The 15,432-nt window shown below is 35.9% G+C and overlaps 2 protein-coding genes across 2 annotated transcripts in view; one reads left to right on the plus strand and one right to left on the minus strand.

Moving 5' to 3' along the window:
• The window catches only part of LOC127799101 (casein kinase II subunit alpha-2), a 43,488-nt gene extending 37,428 nt beyond the window's left edge, over positions 1-6,060 (minus strand). The window contains exons 1-4 of the mRNA XM_052332834.1: positions 5,892-6,060; positions 5,219-5,348; positions 4,116-4,310; positions 930-1,087 (exon numbers count right to left, since the gene is read on the minus strand). Of these exons, the coding sequence (XP_052188794.1) occupies positions 930-1,087; positions 4,116-4,310; positions 5,219-5,348; positions 5,892-5,977 (569 nt within the window). The 5' untranslated portion in view covers positions 5,978-6,060. The remainder of the gene's footprint in view (positions 1-929; positions 1,088-4,115; positions 4,311-5,218; positions 5,349-5,891) is intronic.
• Positions 6,061-6,998: 938 nt separating this feature from the next.
• On the plus strand, positions 6,999-15,225 carry LOC127798856 (uncharacterized). Its single transcript, XM_052332491.1, has 4 exons — positions 6,999-7,528; positions 9,375-9,603; positions 14,213-14,337; positions 14,473-15,225. Exons 1-4 carry the CDS (start codon positions 7,127-7,129, stop codon positions 14,554-14,556), a joined length of 840 nt encoding a protein of 279 aa, XP_052188451.1. The 5' UTR covers positions 6,999-7,126; the 3' UTR covers positions 14,557-15,225.
• The last annotated feature ends 207 nt before the right edge of the window (positions 15,226-15,432 follow it).

Genomic DNA, 15,432 nt, shown 5'->3' on the forward strand with positions numbered 1-15,432 from the left:
CAAATTTTAAAAATATCAAACAACACTAGGACATGGTACCAAATGCAATCTACTTTTTGTTGTGAAAATAATTGCTCTTAATCATAAATATGATAAGTTGTATTTGAAATAGTAAGAAAATCATGTCATATATCCATGTCCTAAAAGATTGAGTATGAACAATATACTAAATATTTATATTATAAAGTTGCATCCATACAAAATTTTGAACTGCGTTTCAAAGTTCCTGTATATGGAAAAATATTGAGGGGTTAATGGACGTGAATACACAATATTTTTACTTTGTCAATGGATTTCCTTGGAAGAAAAGCCTTGGCAGCAACAGTAAGGTTGCTCCTTTGTGGCTGGAAGGTCAGGGATTCAAGTTGTGGAACTAGCCTTTTTGCGAAGTAAGAGTAATGCCACATACAAAAATGACCCTCACAAAGAAAAAAGTCTCTTTCATTGAGGACAACCTGCCAATGGATTCTATATTATTTCTTTAAACTTACAACATGTTCCATGTGTGCTAAATTGAAGGGTGCATGTGTCTGTTAATAGCCAGAAAAGTGGTCCAATTTTGCAAAAATAAAAGAATAATAGGACAGCAAAGACGTGATCAATAAATGCCAATGTCTCCTAGACACAACACCTACTAGAAAGCTATTGTGCTTCTAAGGGCAAAAGTTTTCTTCAAATTGTTTTATTTAAGACCAAAAGCTGCCCACAACCTTTAGTAAACAGATCCATAAACAACCAAATTGGAGCAACATGTGCAAGGTGTGAAAAATCAAACAATAGAGTAGGATTCTAGAGCAATCCCAACTTGGACGCTATGCTAATTATTCCTCAGCACAGGAAGCTGGTTTAACCCATACACTAAATTTAACTTTAGAAAAAAAAAAGAAGAAAAAGTTAGTTAAGAATTTCTTTGTTTTATGAAAGATTACCTTGACGCAACACGGACATTGTATTCTTTACCAGGATGGTAGAATTCAGCAAGACCCCAATCTATCAAGCGAAGTTTCCGTAGCTCATGGTCAATCATAACATTGTGAGGTTTCACATCTCTGTGCATAATACCTTGTGAATGGCAATAATCTAACGCCTGCAGTTTTTGAAAACCCTGCATTAGTCCATTTCAATAATGTGCAATGCAAGCGAGACGCCCCATACAGTGGCCCAGGCAGTGAAATTAAACAAAGGTAGTAGCACATCATGTTCTTACCACTAGAGTAATTACCAGTAATCAAACATGGCACTAGTGCCTAAAGAAGCTCATGCACATCAAATACAAAAATTCAGACAGCCAAGCCAATGAAGGGGCAAAAATAACATTCAACATGCCCAACCTTGCATGCTATCCATGTTCAGTATGTTTCCTGAGGTATTTCTATACATAATACGCTTAGCAAAAATAACTAGTACTCCCTTCACCCCATATTTTTCAACCACTATTCTGTTTTAACATATGCCAACGATGACCATTGTAAGAAAATCAAGGCCTCGACTGTTTGATCTTCCAATATTCCAGGAGAGAGAGAGAGATCCTAAGAGAAATTCATATGACATCATTTTGAATCTTTGTTTGTTTGTGAAATCATGTGTTCATGTGCATAGTCTACCAAGAGCAACCTTGACGTCCCAATCCCAGAAAACTGTTCCAAAATAGTCAAGTATATTGCGGCAGGTTTAGCAACCAATGAGAAGGGCAAAAACAAAGAACCCTTTACGGAAATAACTCTTGAGCAATCTGAAGTTCCTCAGTACATAATCACCACTCAAGGCACTTAAGTTCGTTAAAAATGCTACATATGACAATGCATACCATCAAATCATTTAATGACACATCCAAGGGAAAGCTTGCTAACATTTGCAATAATATGTGTAACAGCATTTGTATTAATATCTTAAATAAATCAGAGTGACTTGAAATTTGTACTCCAAAATGAATTCCTTGTCTTCAACTACAAAACGCAGTCAACAGTGGTTTTCCCTCTGACCTATGATTGCTTGTAAGACAAAGAAGCAGAAGAGAAAAGCTCATTCCAGATCCCCTTCATCGCATAGTGTCAATGCAAAAACAGGGATTCTCATCCCCTGGACCAGGAATTCAATATTAAAAAAGAAGGTTGTCATATTTAGAATTTAAATAATTTTCTCACCTTGCATGGAGAATTGCAAACTATCAATTGGATTATGTTACATGGGAATCTTTAGGAAAATGGGGATTCTAATTTATTCCCCTTGCAAACATAACCTTACATGTAGATAATACAAATAATTTTAAGGTGTACTTTATGTTGAATATCAATAGTCAACAAGCACTTCCAAACAAGTGTTGACGCTCGTCAAAATCTGCCTGATGACTTGCAAGTATAGAACCAAACACTTCTCCAACAATTTATGGACACCATGTCCACACTCCACAGTAAAAACAAAAGGGCCCATCATTGGAGCTTATGTCCACATTACAAGTTCACAAATATGTTGGATTCATCTAGACCTGTTAATTTCAAGAATCCTGGAACTCAAAACTTTGAAAATGTTTATACATAGATCTAGTTTATAAAAAGAGCTTTCATGAAATAGAATTACAAATTTTACTACTCATTCTCAAAGTTACTAATGTTTTTATAACATAAAAGAATACAAAAGTAATTAACATTTCATGTTAACATATGGAAATGTTAAACATATAAAACATATACTCAGGGCCTGTTCAATTACACTTTGGTTTTGAGTTTTTTGTTTTCATTTTCAAAAATTTGTAAATAAAAGAAGAAGATTATGTTTGATTACCTATTTTCATTTTCAAAATTTTGCACACAAATAAACTTGTGTGCAGACTTTTCACTTTTGATTTTCATGAAGAAAACCAGCAAATTTGGTGAATCAGAGATAGCATTCCATGAGGAAAACCAGCAAGGAATTATCTACAGCATTGTAAACATTTATATGGTTGTCTAATCAAATGGTGCCCCATTCAGCCTCCAAGAAAGAGAAGAGTTCTGAGTTGGAAGATTACAAAGAAAAGGGACACAACTACTGCAGCCAGACACACACACACACACACACACACACACACAAACACATAAAAAACAAAGAACGTATGAACACAAACCATGAACACATAAGAACACACAATTCAGAACACATGAACACAATGAACAAAGAACAAGAAAAGAACAAACCATGAACACAAAGAACGCACAATAAACCTATTACAAACCAAAGAACAATACACAGAACACAGTGTGCCCAAAACAAAGAACTTATAAATGGTGCAAACCATACACAGATGACACAATTACACTATAACACACAAATGACACAAAAAAGTAAACCAAAGAACTTACCACACACAAACGATGAACACAATAAAAAAACAGAACACAGTGTGCCCAAACCATGAACACATGTTTGCTTCATGTATGCCTATCTAAAAAAGTAATAATAAAATGGCATGGCCAACACATCTCAGGGGGTCCAACAGTACATATGACACTCCAAATGAAGCGTCCGTGCTTTGAAGGGCATAGACAACATTAAATTGACAAATGATAATAACCAACATTCATGCACCAAATGTCCCTCTTTATTAACAAATTCAACCACCCAGATTAGCTAAATTTCGTTGGGTGGCAAGAAGAATGAAGAGAGATTACAGAGATAAAAAAAAAAAAAGAAAATCAAAAAAGATATTTCTCCTCTAATAGAACATAAAAAATAAAAAAGCTCTTCTAAACAACATATTTGACACAGGTTGTCCAACTTAGGAACAAAAGAAGTGCACTCAATGGATGTATAACCATCCACAATCACTATGAATTTCTGATACAGTGAAATATTTTTATTACAAAATCTAAGATAGGTTCTGACATTGAAAACTTCAGGACTTTGATGCATATACATAAAAATTGAACTATATTCACAAACACAAATATTAATGAAAAGTTAAATCCTCATCGCCAATGAAAACAAGATATCGCACAACTCAAAGCAATTAACTTTTCTGTTGATAAAGGACCCTCCAACCCCAAATAAAATGAAAGTGAGTGAGAGAAAGAGGGGAAAAGCATAAGTCTCAAAGGCTAATATATCTAAAAGATCAAAAAAGAAAAAAAGAATAAAACCTTGAGAAGCTCATAGATGTAGTAGCGTATGTCGTAATCTGTCAGTGTGGGGTACAAAACTTTAAAATCTGTACTGTTCACAAATTCAAAAATCAAACTAGGAGTTTTTGAGTGCTGATCTCGAACAATATCAAGCAGTTTCACAATGTTAGGGCCCCCGCAAAGGTTCTGTAGTATCTTTATCTCCCTTTTAATCTGCAAGTTAAAAGAGGTATCAGTTCACATAAAGTAGTAATAAAACGATACAAAAACAACAATAACTATATCCATTTATGTGATCAGAACTTTCATTTTACAATTATTGATTCAATGCTCTATGAAAGCAACAGCCTGCAGGAATCATCTCCGCTTCAAATATGTTTGGGTAGGAAAAAAATGTCATGTCAAACATCTCTCTAGAGGGAGAGCTCCTGGGAGTTGATGAAACAAACGAAAGAAGATGTATTGAAAACCTTCACAGAAGTACTGAGAAGGGCGACAGTGCAGAAAACTTTAACATCTTAAATTCTGAAGGAAGAAATAGTGGCTGCAACCTAAAGACTGAGTTTAAAAATATTGAGGCACACTAGACTATAAGCTTTCAAATATACTGTTGGAAAACAGTTTTCTGTGTTAAAAATATTGCCTGCATGCCATTAAAAACTGATTTCGGGTACCAACTAGTGAAACTTAGCTTTAATGCACAAATCTTTAAAGTTTTAACAGAGAAGTATCAGCTTATAGTAAACAAAAATGGTATGACAACTAGATAGCTTAATACCGATTCAGTCAAATGTAACTTAAATAACAATCTTTAGAATTTTAACACAGAATGTTGTGCCTTCTAGTATGCATAAATTGTATGAAAACTGGCTACCTATGTGGGCATTACATGCATGAAAAATTAGATATCTGTAGATAAAGCTATGAATAACAGAAAAACCTTGAAAGGAACTAAAATACCATCATGAGATGCCACCAAACATCAGTCATATGTTCAAAACATACCAGAAAGCATGACATAACAAGACATCTAATCTGATCCAATTTAAAGAAGTTACGATGCAGACACAAAATGGGAGAGAGAAATAAGAACCAGCGGACAAATCTTATTAAAGGATCACCTTCTTCTTTTTGACAGGCTTAAGGATCTTGATGACACATCTTTCATTGTTTGTAACATTTATACCTTCAAAGACCTCACTGTATTTTCCCCTTCCAACTTTCCGGACAACCTCATAATCATCCTGATCACTGAGCATAAAGCCAGAAAAGAAGAATTAGGGAAACATAGCCAGATAAAAGAAAGCCAGTATCATTCCACACAAATCTTTCAAGTCAGAAAGAAAGTAGGTGCCTCTCAATACAGAATAATATCACATTCATATACATCTAAGAAGCAAAATCATCCAAAAACCCTAGGAAGTAGGTAATCTTATAAGCCCCTTTTTGAAGTGCCTTCTAGTCAACAATCATAAGAATCCGAAGAATACCAAGAAAGAAAAAGAAACCACTTCATAGCACTAAAAGGTGATCCATATATCGCTTCTAATTGATGATCCACGTTATAGAGCAGCCTCAACGCGAATTTCAGCTAGCTTTTTCTTATAATTCATTTCAGACACAAAAAATCGACACATCCTAGAAAAACAAGTCTGAGATCAACTTTCGGATCAATGCACAGGCCCTACCTCAAAATCATCAAAACTTGAACAACGGAAACTAATAGTACATCAAAACGTCAGAAATTACATAAAATCAAAAGCATAACAAGCAATTAGGGCTTTTCCGATTTACCCCCATTGGACTGTTAGAGACTCGTAATCCCAGTAGTCTCTGGGGCGGTGAACGTTGACGTCTGCGTAGACTCGAGCCTTTGACATTGCTGCTAGCAAGAGACTCGAGGAGGAGGAGGAGAGAGCAGCGTGTCGAAAATGAAGATCGGCGTGATTTATATGTTGTCGTCGACTCGACGGTGGTTACAGCGGCACGACATTCGTTGGGGTCACGGCTGAGATCCAGATTCCTCCGGACAGTATGGGCTCAAGAGTGGGCTTAATTCATGGACCAGCCCAATCTCATGACCGTCTTTGCAATAGTCGGCCCATTTCCGAAATGGGCCACCCGGCTAGCCAATACCACCATTGCAGACTTCGCAATGGTCTAGTCTCCAGAGTCCAGACAGACAGAATGATGCTGTTTTCTGTTTTTCTTTTTCCGGCCGTAAAAGGTTTAAAAGTTTTAGCTAGGGACGACCAATGAAAGATCAAATCGCTTAGATCCCAACTGTCAAATTGAGATCTCAGAAAAGAAACACCTAATTATAATTTGATAATTTTAAATTTTATCTACTGTGATTTAATTTAAGTTTTGAGTTTTAATAAATTATTAAATTGACTAATCACCCAAATAAAACTAATTTTTATGGTTTAAATTTGTTTTTAGTGATGAAATTATAGATTTTACTTGATATTATAAAGTAACAAATTTATCATTTTTGAAGATTTGGGTAAAGTTTTTGAAAGAATCAAAATACTATCCTTTTTCCTTCCATCTCAATTATATTAATCTGTAACTTGAATGGGTTAGATTAAATGATAATTCTAATTTTGTATTTTTTATTTTTATCTTATAAGTAAAAATAAAATATATTATTATTGTTGTCGCTATGTTTTCTCATGTATATAAATAAATAAAAAATATACAGAGATCCCAAGAATCTCTTGCCCACTCTAACCCATTTTTAGGTGGATATTTTATTGGTTTATATTTCTTATATTTATAATTATTTGTCACATATATCTGAAAGAGCAGAAATTTCTTGCCCAAAACCGACTATAAAATGAAGGGATTTTAAGGAATGGGAGAGGGTTATCCATTGAGGATTGAGGCATCCCCGAACCTACACCAAACGAACGAATTTGACGGAGGCCCGTTGGCTTTAGAGTAATTAAAATGGGCATCCATTGTGCCGTCCCTAAAACCCAACTGCAACTGGCTTGGTTGGACCTCTTCAAGTCGGTTAATTTAAGATGTCGAAATTTGATTCACGCCCACTCTTCACGCTTACACATTCCAAGGTCTTTCCCGCGAAACCAGGAAATCACAGCAAAATGGGAATCCGTTCCGCCAGGACCACCACCACACTCCTCTTCTCCATCATTCGGCCACCCCTCGCCACCCACCTCCGCCACCACTGCAGACCCTACACTCCTTCGCCCCACCAGCTCGGCAAGATCGTTAGGGCTTCCGAAACCTCTCGCCCCTTTTACATCTCTCCTCCTTTCAATTCATATTCCTATTGTTCTTCTTCTTCTTCATTGCCGAAAATGGGGTTTCTCAGATGGTACTTGGGAATGCTTGACCGCCGGCCCGTCGCAACAAAGGCTGCCACTTCTTCTCTCATTTACGTTGCCGCCGATTTGACCTCCCAGGTAAACCGACTAATGTGCCTTTACGGTTTAGTAGGTTCCCTTCTTCATTTCTGTGCATTGCCAGACAGGAAAATGACTATGAGAATATCAGATGTTTAGTTGCTGGTTTAATGGACATAATTTTACAATGTTTGATCGCTGCATAATGCTAATGTTAGCTCTGTAAAATTAAGCCGGGCAATGCTGAATCGCTGTTCTAGGTGTTTATGTCAGTTCCAATTTGTTTTTAAGGGCATTAGGAAAGGAATTGTAATAGTAAATGTCTTGATAGGAAAAATAAAAGAGTTCATAGTTGTACATTCTCATACTCATAATGGCTTTAAAAGCTGAAGACACTGTATTTGCCATATGGTCGCTAGTTGCTACCAATCTTATGGTGTAGCTGAGATTGATACTCCTGTGTGATTTGCCTCAAGTTAATTTTACAATGCTATTTTTCTTTTCACGGTAAACTGCTCTGTTTGTCTGTTGTTTGTGCTTCGTTTTTTTTTTCCTGCAGCTTGTCAAATAAGAACTAGGTGAAGGGTGGAGGAGAAAGACACTTGAATATGGATGGGGTAGGAGGCAAGCTGGGTTGCAGAGTCTAGTTTAAATCTCATTCTAGTACTATGGATTTGCTTTGAACAATTGAGACAATACAAACAAAGTTACCAAACTACATATATATTGGGCATTGGTAGAATTAATAGTGGGCGTTGTCAAAATTGATGGTTGTCACGACCCAAGGGTAGTTAGAAGGGCCCTAATGTAATTAGTTTCCTTTGTTTGTTAGGAGTTATTTTTGTTATTCTGTTACAGCACATGGGGCTGTTATTCTAGATGTTTCTTTCAGTTGTATAGCCTATAAATAGGCTCAAGTATGTAGAGAAAGGCATGCTGAAACAATATAGTGAATTCATATTTTTCCTCCTTACTTTCTCCCTCTCATTCTTCCTAGTTCTTTCTCATTTCTCTTGGTTTCTACTCTATATCTCTCTCCAATTCTTCTCCGTTTCCCTCCCAAATCCTTCCCAATTCCTTCCTAGACCCTAGCTAAATCCTAGGGTCATGACAGGGTGTTTCTTCTTCTTCGGAACTAAAAGACTCTATTATCCCCATAGACATAAAGCCCTTTCAGATTTGATACATGGGCTTGAAGTCTTTTGTCCCTCCCTCTTTTATGTGCATCATCGTATAGACTGGAGACAGAAACTTATGGACCACTTTGAAATAGTAACTCATGGATGTAAAAAGTTGCATATGTTGTTTTTGCCTCTTGACAAAAGCACTACCAAGAAAAATGATTTTATATTATGTTTAGAAAGTATTTTCTATTATCCTTAGTGCACCATGCGGGAAAGCAAGTTTTGTTTTCCATTTTGCTTTTACCCTAAGACAATGTGGCCCAAATAAAAATTCAACTAGTCAAGTGATTTGGTCATTTCTAATGCATGATTATCTGCCCTCAAGTCGAGAGGGAAGGTTCCAAGATACAATATCAAGTCCAAATTGAGACGTGGGTTTTGTATATCTATACATATTTTCAAGAGATAAAATAGAACATTCATACAATTTTTGGATAGAAAAGGGTTGTTGGTGTAGCTGTTTGTATTTGGTCGTAGGCCAATCAAGGCAATTGATTCCTGACACCTCTATTTCATAAAGAAGAGGAAAAGATAAAGAAAAAGAGAGGAACAGTTTCAAAATTTTCAGTTGAGCTGCTATGGTAGGAATCCGACATGTCTTCCTCTGTTCAATCCAATGGAGAAACTAGACATTGTGAATATGCTTTCTGTTCCTGCAATCAACATTTTATGAAATCATTGAATTTTTAACCTTCTTCACTAAAGACACGTATACCTGGCAGATGATTACGTTGCCACCTTCTGGTTCTTTTGACACAATGAGGACATTGCGTATGGCTGGATTTGGATTTCTTATTTTAGGTCCATCACAGCACATGTGGTTTAACTTTGTAGCAAGAATCATACCAAGGCGAGATGTGCTCAGCACCTTGAAGAAACTGGCTATGGGGCAACTCATTTATGGGCCATGTATAAATGGTATTTTCTTCTCTTTCAATGCGGCTGCACTAGGTATGCTACTAAATCTGGTTTCTGCTGACATTATTAACTGCACTACTGTAGTTCCTTTTCCTTGTGTGTGTGAGTGCATGTGTGTGTGTGTTTTTTTTTTTTTTTTTTTTGGGGGGGGGGGGGGGGGTGGTTGTGCTTTTTCTCTCACTTGTTTCCCCTACCAATGGCTTTGAAGCAAGTTATATGCAATTTATATTGTTTTTATGCAATTGTGATGTGAAATCCATGATACCATTAGCAATAAAAATGGAACAGAAAATGACAGTAAAAATGTCACTTTGTATTCTTTTGTTTATAGTCATTTATGTGATAATCTAAAAAATACGCTCTAAAAATGACAGTCAAACATACATTTGTATATTTACACTATTCATCTGGAGGATCTTAGGAGAATCTAGAATGTTATGGGGAGTCCCCAAAGGAAATTTCAACGCCAACTCATGTATTGGGAATTAATTGTCTGGACTTTGAAATTAGTGATATCCAAGTACAATTAAAACAAGATGAAGACAATAGGCTTGGAAAATGTTTTTCTAAGCACTGCATCTGTATGTTACCTGTTGTTTCTTATGGTGTTGTAATCACATCTAGGTGGCTTGTGATGTTGAAGATTCCACTGGTGAAAATTATCCTAAAAAATGACAGGCAGCGGCCCTTTTATCAAAGCAAACGAGGATGGATATTCCACATTCCTTTAAACAAGAAAATGTCATGCAGCACAACTGACAAACCCTCTTATTAACCATTCATGGACCTTAACTATAGAGGAGAGCAATCAATATATATATATATATATATATAATTGATAATGTATTCTCTGTCCACACTTGAACTTCTTATCTGAAAAGTTGTCTGGCATGACAAAAAGACTAGCCTGTCATGCATCCTTGTTAGCTTCACAAGTTGACACCCATTTTGGAGTGTCCATGCATCATGTGTTGTATTAGTAAATTACTTGTTCAATGAAAAACAAAAGACGTGAGATACACTTCCTTACTCAGAGAACTTCTAAGAACTCTGTAATAGGGAGTTGCTCCAGTGATGAGTCACTGTTCAGATAATTAGAAAATTGTTTTGTGCTCAATAATAGTGTTGTTCTTCTATAACTTAGTAAAAAGAAAATCTTGAGCTTATAATGGAAGAGCCTCTCTTCCAAAAATTGAAACATGTTTAGCGCTTGAATCACAGGGAGGAGGTTTTCCAACATTTAGAAATTATTTCTTCCTTTCAACACTAGAGGAGGTCCTGTTTGCAGAATTTAGAATATTTTTGTTGGTACTCAATAATAGCAAAGGTGCCTAAAAAGAGGTCCCCTTATAACATTTTGGATCTAATAATGGTGAAGATGACTCAATGGTGTATCTTTCCAAACAGAATTTCTTTCTTTGATGCTCAAAGTAACAGAGGCACAGCAAAATGATGACAACAACAACCATCACAATCCTATTAGTTGGGTTGGCTACAACAGATGTGCTTTCAGCATTCAATAAAACTTATTTAGCACTTCAAGATATGTCTCATCTTTGTGGAGGCATCCTGCTAGAACATTAAATTTTGGATAAATAACATTCAGCACCCCTAGGGTTTGGAATAGATACATGGAGCATCCCTCACTTTTCTAAAATTACATAGACTACCCTTTTGTTCAAAAGTTATATTAGTTACTCCTTCAGGTTTGATTTTCATTAAACAAAGTACCCTTGAAATTTTATAAAATTACATTAATTTCTTAACAAAAATTTGGTTGAGGGGAGTTCAGTGTAATTTCTAGAATTTGGGAGCTGCAAGTAATTTAGTGAAACCTCAGGGGTGCTGAGTGTAATTTACCCTTAACTTTTTTAGCTCTCGGTACCAGTTGTGTGCCCCCCCTAACACTTATTTATTTATTTTATTTTTCATGCATAAAATAGTGGCATAGTTCTTCCAACACTTAAAAAAGATTCTTTAAATGATCAATATAATAGAATATCATATCTAAATGCATAAAATATTTATGTAAATGGGGGCAGAGATATAGATCTTTTCCCGTGTCCACTGATGCTTTCCTCAAGGCATCTCATTCTCCTTGGATGTGAAGGACTACATAATAGCATTAATGGTGGGAGTGCCAGTGTCGTATATCGTTTCAGCCAATTTTAAATATGCCTATTTATACCTGATTGGGGCATCAACAGTTCATCATTATCTCTAAATTGTTTGAATATTTAACCTTGGAGTGGGATGGATAACTTTCTTGCAATAGCTGGAAATGGTACCCTCAGGGAAGGAAGGGCAAAGATCTTGTTGAAGTCCAGGCCCTAGAGGGGCAGATACACCAATCCTTATCTAACATAGACTTTTGGAGCCTTTGTGTGGTTGGAGATTGGTATGCCATTGATACCATGCTTATGGGGCTAAAGTAGACGTGTACATTCACATGAGAAAAGGGAGACTACTTGGAGTAGTTGTATGCCATTGATATCATGATTATGGGGCTAGAGTAAAGTAGACATGTACATTCACATGAGAAAAGGGAGACTACTTGGAGTGAAGCACTTGAGCAGAAACCTCCACCAATTGAGTCAGTGAAATGTCAAGCATTCTTATGTTGAGGTGGGCAGTAGTATGAAGTTTTCAGGCCAAGAATTCCATTAGCCAAGATGAGGAGGTGTTGGGAGCATTCTTATGGTATCAACTCAGGGCATGCATGTGTGGGGATGTAACTAGGTTCCTATGGGTCCCAATTAACCCCATTTAAAGCTAAAACAAGTATAAAAATGAGGATATAGGCAGTGGTTTCAAAAGCACTAAGCGCAAAGAGCAAAGTGAAGCATGCATAAATGAAATAAAGAGTATAACTTTTATAAGCATAAAGTATAAACTATTAAAAAAGCAATCCATTAAAAAAAAACTAAATAAGAATGAGGGCTTCAAACTTAACAAATGAAGTGATACCATTTTTCATTTATATTTTATACTCTTTTACAAGTTCATACAATCATAAAAAGGCAAAAAGGAAAAAACAAAATCGTCCCTAATTTACACCTATCCCCAATCAATTAACCCTTAATTTACAACAATCCCCAAATAATCAATCTCAAATTTTCAATCAATCTACAATCCGTAATTTACAACAATCAAGAATCAATCATCAATCCTTAATTGTAGTCAAGAATATGTTAGAAATCTCGAATTTACACCTAATTACATGTTTCCATTAATATTTTTTGCTCAGTAAATACAGTTGAGTCTTATCTTTTCTTTTAAATGTATATATGATTTTATCAAATCTTAAAACAGTTTTTTTGGATAAGGTTTCCATTCAAGCTGCCACATCATTGCACAAATTTAAACAAATCCGACCATTCATATTTTCTGATAAAAAAAAAATGCATATTTCTAAAGCTCGTGTTTTTGCACTTAGAAGCTCAAGTAAAAGCACACTTAACTGTGCTTTACTTGAACTCAGCTAAAGTCACTGAGCTTCGTGCACAAAAAGCCTAAACATGCTGCACCTTGTGCTTAAAGCCCTCTTCAGCACATCTTTTTAAACAGTGGGTATAGGTATGGAGGTTAATTTGTCTTTGAGTTGGATGTAAATGTGGTTAATTGGAGACCCACTTACATCCCTAGGCATGTGGGACCTTTTTTTAAGTGGGACTTGATCCCTAGATAGAGCTGTCTTATGACTTCATTGGTATTGCACATGTAGTTATTTGTTGACATGGAGTTAGAGATACCACATAGGGGAGGCAACACACATACCACTTGGACATGGTGAGGCATGTACTATTTGGGCAGAGGCAAGTTCTGCCACTTAGCAAAAGGAAGATGCACCACTCAGGCAGAAGCAGGGCATACAACTTGGGCATAGGCAACTTCCTTGTGAAACAAGATTGTAAAGAGAAAGGGGGTGGCGCAAGGGCAGTCATCCCAAGATTGTAAAGAGAAAAGAAAACAAAATCACTTTCTTGGCAATTTACAGTTTAATTGTTAACAAATTGATAATCTTCTTCTGTGTGCTGTATGTGAATATAAAGGATGGATGTCTTCCCGCATACACCATCTTTATATAAAACCTCAACACCTGCTGGAAGAAATTTGTGAAAATTTTTAGTTTATTGCGTCTTGAGTTTATGCTGTAATCTATGTTGTAATCCAACATGTTCTTGCTCTCTGTTCTTCTTCCCCTAGTGGTTCTCACCATCTGGAGGACATGATGGAATTGTATTTGATAGTAAATTGTGATTATGTCAGGAAAAGAAATAGAGGCATATTGTTTTAGGTATTTTCAGAAAAATATTAAAAAAAAAACTGAATCTCCTATTGGTGATCCGATGGTGAAATTCACTGATGTATAGAATAACAGAGGGAGGAAACCAGAATTTTTTTGGATAACGAGGAAACTAGGATTTGAAAGTCTTGCTAGATAAGCAGCAGGCATGGTTTGAGCATGTGACATAGCATTATGAAAGGGTCTGTTTTAATTAATTAACGAGTTCTCAAAAAAGATCTCTAGCACTTTCCATTATTATTATGGTTATTATTTGTTTCATGCTTTGTTTGTTCAAGATGTGTTGATTTTGATCTCATTTAACCATTTGAGTAACTGTGATGATGCCAATCCCAGGTGAAATTGGGGAAGAGATCATTGCCAGATTAAAGAGGGATCTCCCTACAACATTGATGAATGGTCTGATGTTCTGGCCAATTTGTGATTTTCTAACCTATAAAGTTGTCCCCGTTCATTTACAGGTACTTCTAGGACTCTTTTGTTTGAATTTGATTATTTGAAGATATGGTTCATCTAGACAACAAGTTTGCTGACACTTCATCAGCCTATTTCCAAGCCGGTTAGCTGAAATTTACCCTTTTCTATATAATTTGCAGCCATTGATCAATAGCTCGTTTTCATATATATGGACCATATATTTGACATACATGGCAAACTTGAAGAAAGCCGGCATCGATTAGTTCTTTTGTTCTTATTTGACTTAATGCGGTATCAATCGCACGAATTACATACAAACGAGGAAAGCAAGGCCTCTTTCGCCTTTTTGAAGTCTGGATAGAAGAGCCAATGGCAGGATTTTGACTTCTAGATAGTTAACAGGAACTTAACTTGCAGCTTCAGTTGGAGAATCAGCATCTCATTATTATCTTTTGTCCTAAATTTGGCTGTACATAGTTTTTCCTGTGTTTAGAGGGAGTTTTCATTGGAGTATCAAAAGAGGTCCACTGGCATATAATATTAGGCTCCTGAATTATAAATTCCCGTGTGAGAATTTTTTACGGCAGTTCTATTGACTCCATAGATTTGTTTTGTTGTCCAAGACACAGTGTGGCCCATCGATTAATACGGCCAATGCCATTTTTATTTCTTATCTGTAGCGTTTCATTTTTTGTCTTTTTATTTCCTTTGGCCTCGTTGTTCTCTTCCCCCAGCTTATATGATAGTCATATGAAAGATGCCACTGTATATATGAATGCTTCTTCTCGGTTTTCTTTGTTTTTGCCTTTTTAGAAGACATGACCATTATTTTCTCCCCTGTGCTTGGTAATACTTATTGTACTCGTATTCGATAGAATTTCCAATGATTAATCTAATGATAAAGATGTTATAGCAACATTTTTTTATGCTTAGAATACAAATCTTTGAGAGTGGTCATGCACATATTTGTAAGTGTGTATTTGGTGTCTGTAATTTTGGGTTTTTCACATGTTTGATGAGTTTATTTAATATAAGAATAATGGATTGAATGGTGTATCAATTTTTTTTTTTTTTAGTGGTATGTATGGCATTTCATGAACATTGTTATGTCTTGTTGATATTTACGCAAATATATTATG

The sequence above is a fragment of the Diospyros lotus genome, chromosome 4, assembly GCF_014633365.1.
Source record: "Diospyros lotus cultivar Yz01 chromosome 4, ASM1463336v1, whole genome shotgun sequence".
Taxonomy (NCBI): Eukaryota; Viridiplantae; Streptophyta; class Magnoliopsida; order Ericales; family Ebenaceae; genus Diospyros; species Diospyros lotus.

What these genes read in the sequence shown, in the direction of transcription:
- LOC127798856 (XM_052332491.1), top strand. Translation starts at nt 7,127, where the DNA reads ATGTCGAAATTTGATTCACGCCCACTCTTCACGCTTACACATTCCAAG. An exon ending in TTTCAATGCGGCTGCACTAG is followed by an intron (nt 9,604 to 14,212) that starts GTATGCTACTAA and finishes TGCCAATCCCAG; the next exon opens with GTGAAATTGGGGAAGAGATC. An exon ending in TTGTCCCCGTTCATTTACAG is followed by an intron (nt 14,338 to 14,472) that starts GTACTTCTAGGA and finishes TATAATTTGCAG; the next exon opens with CCATTGATCAATAGCTCGTT.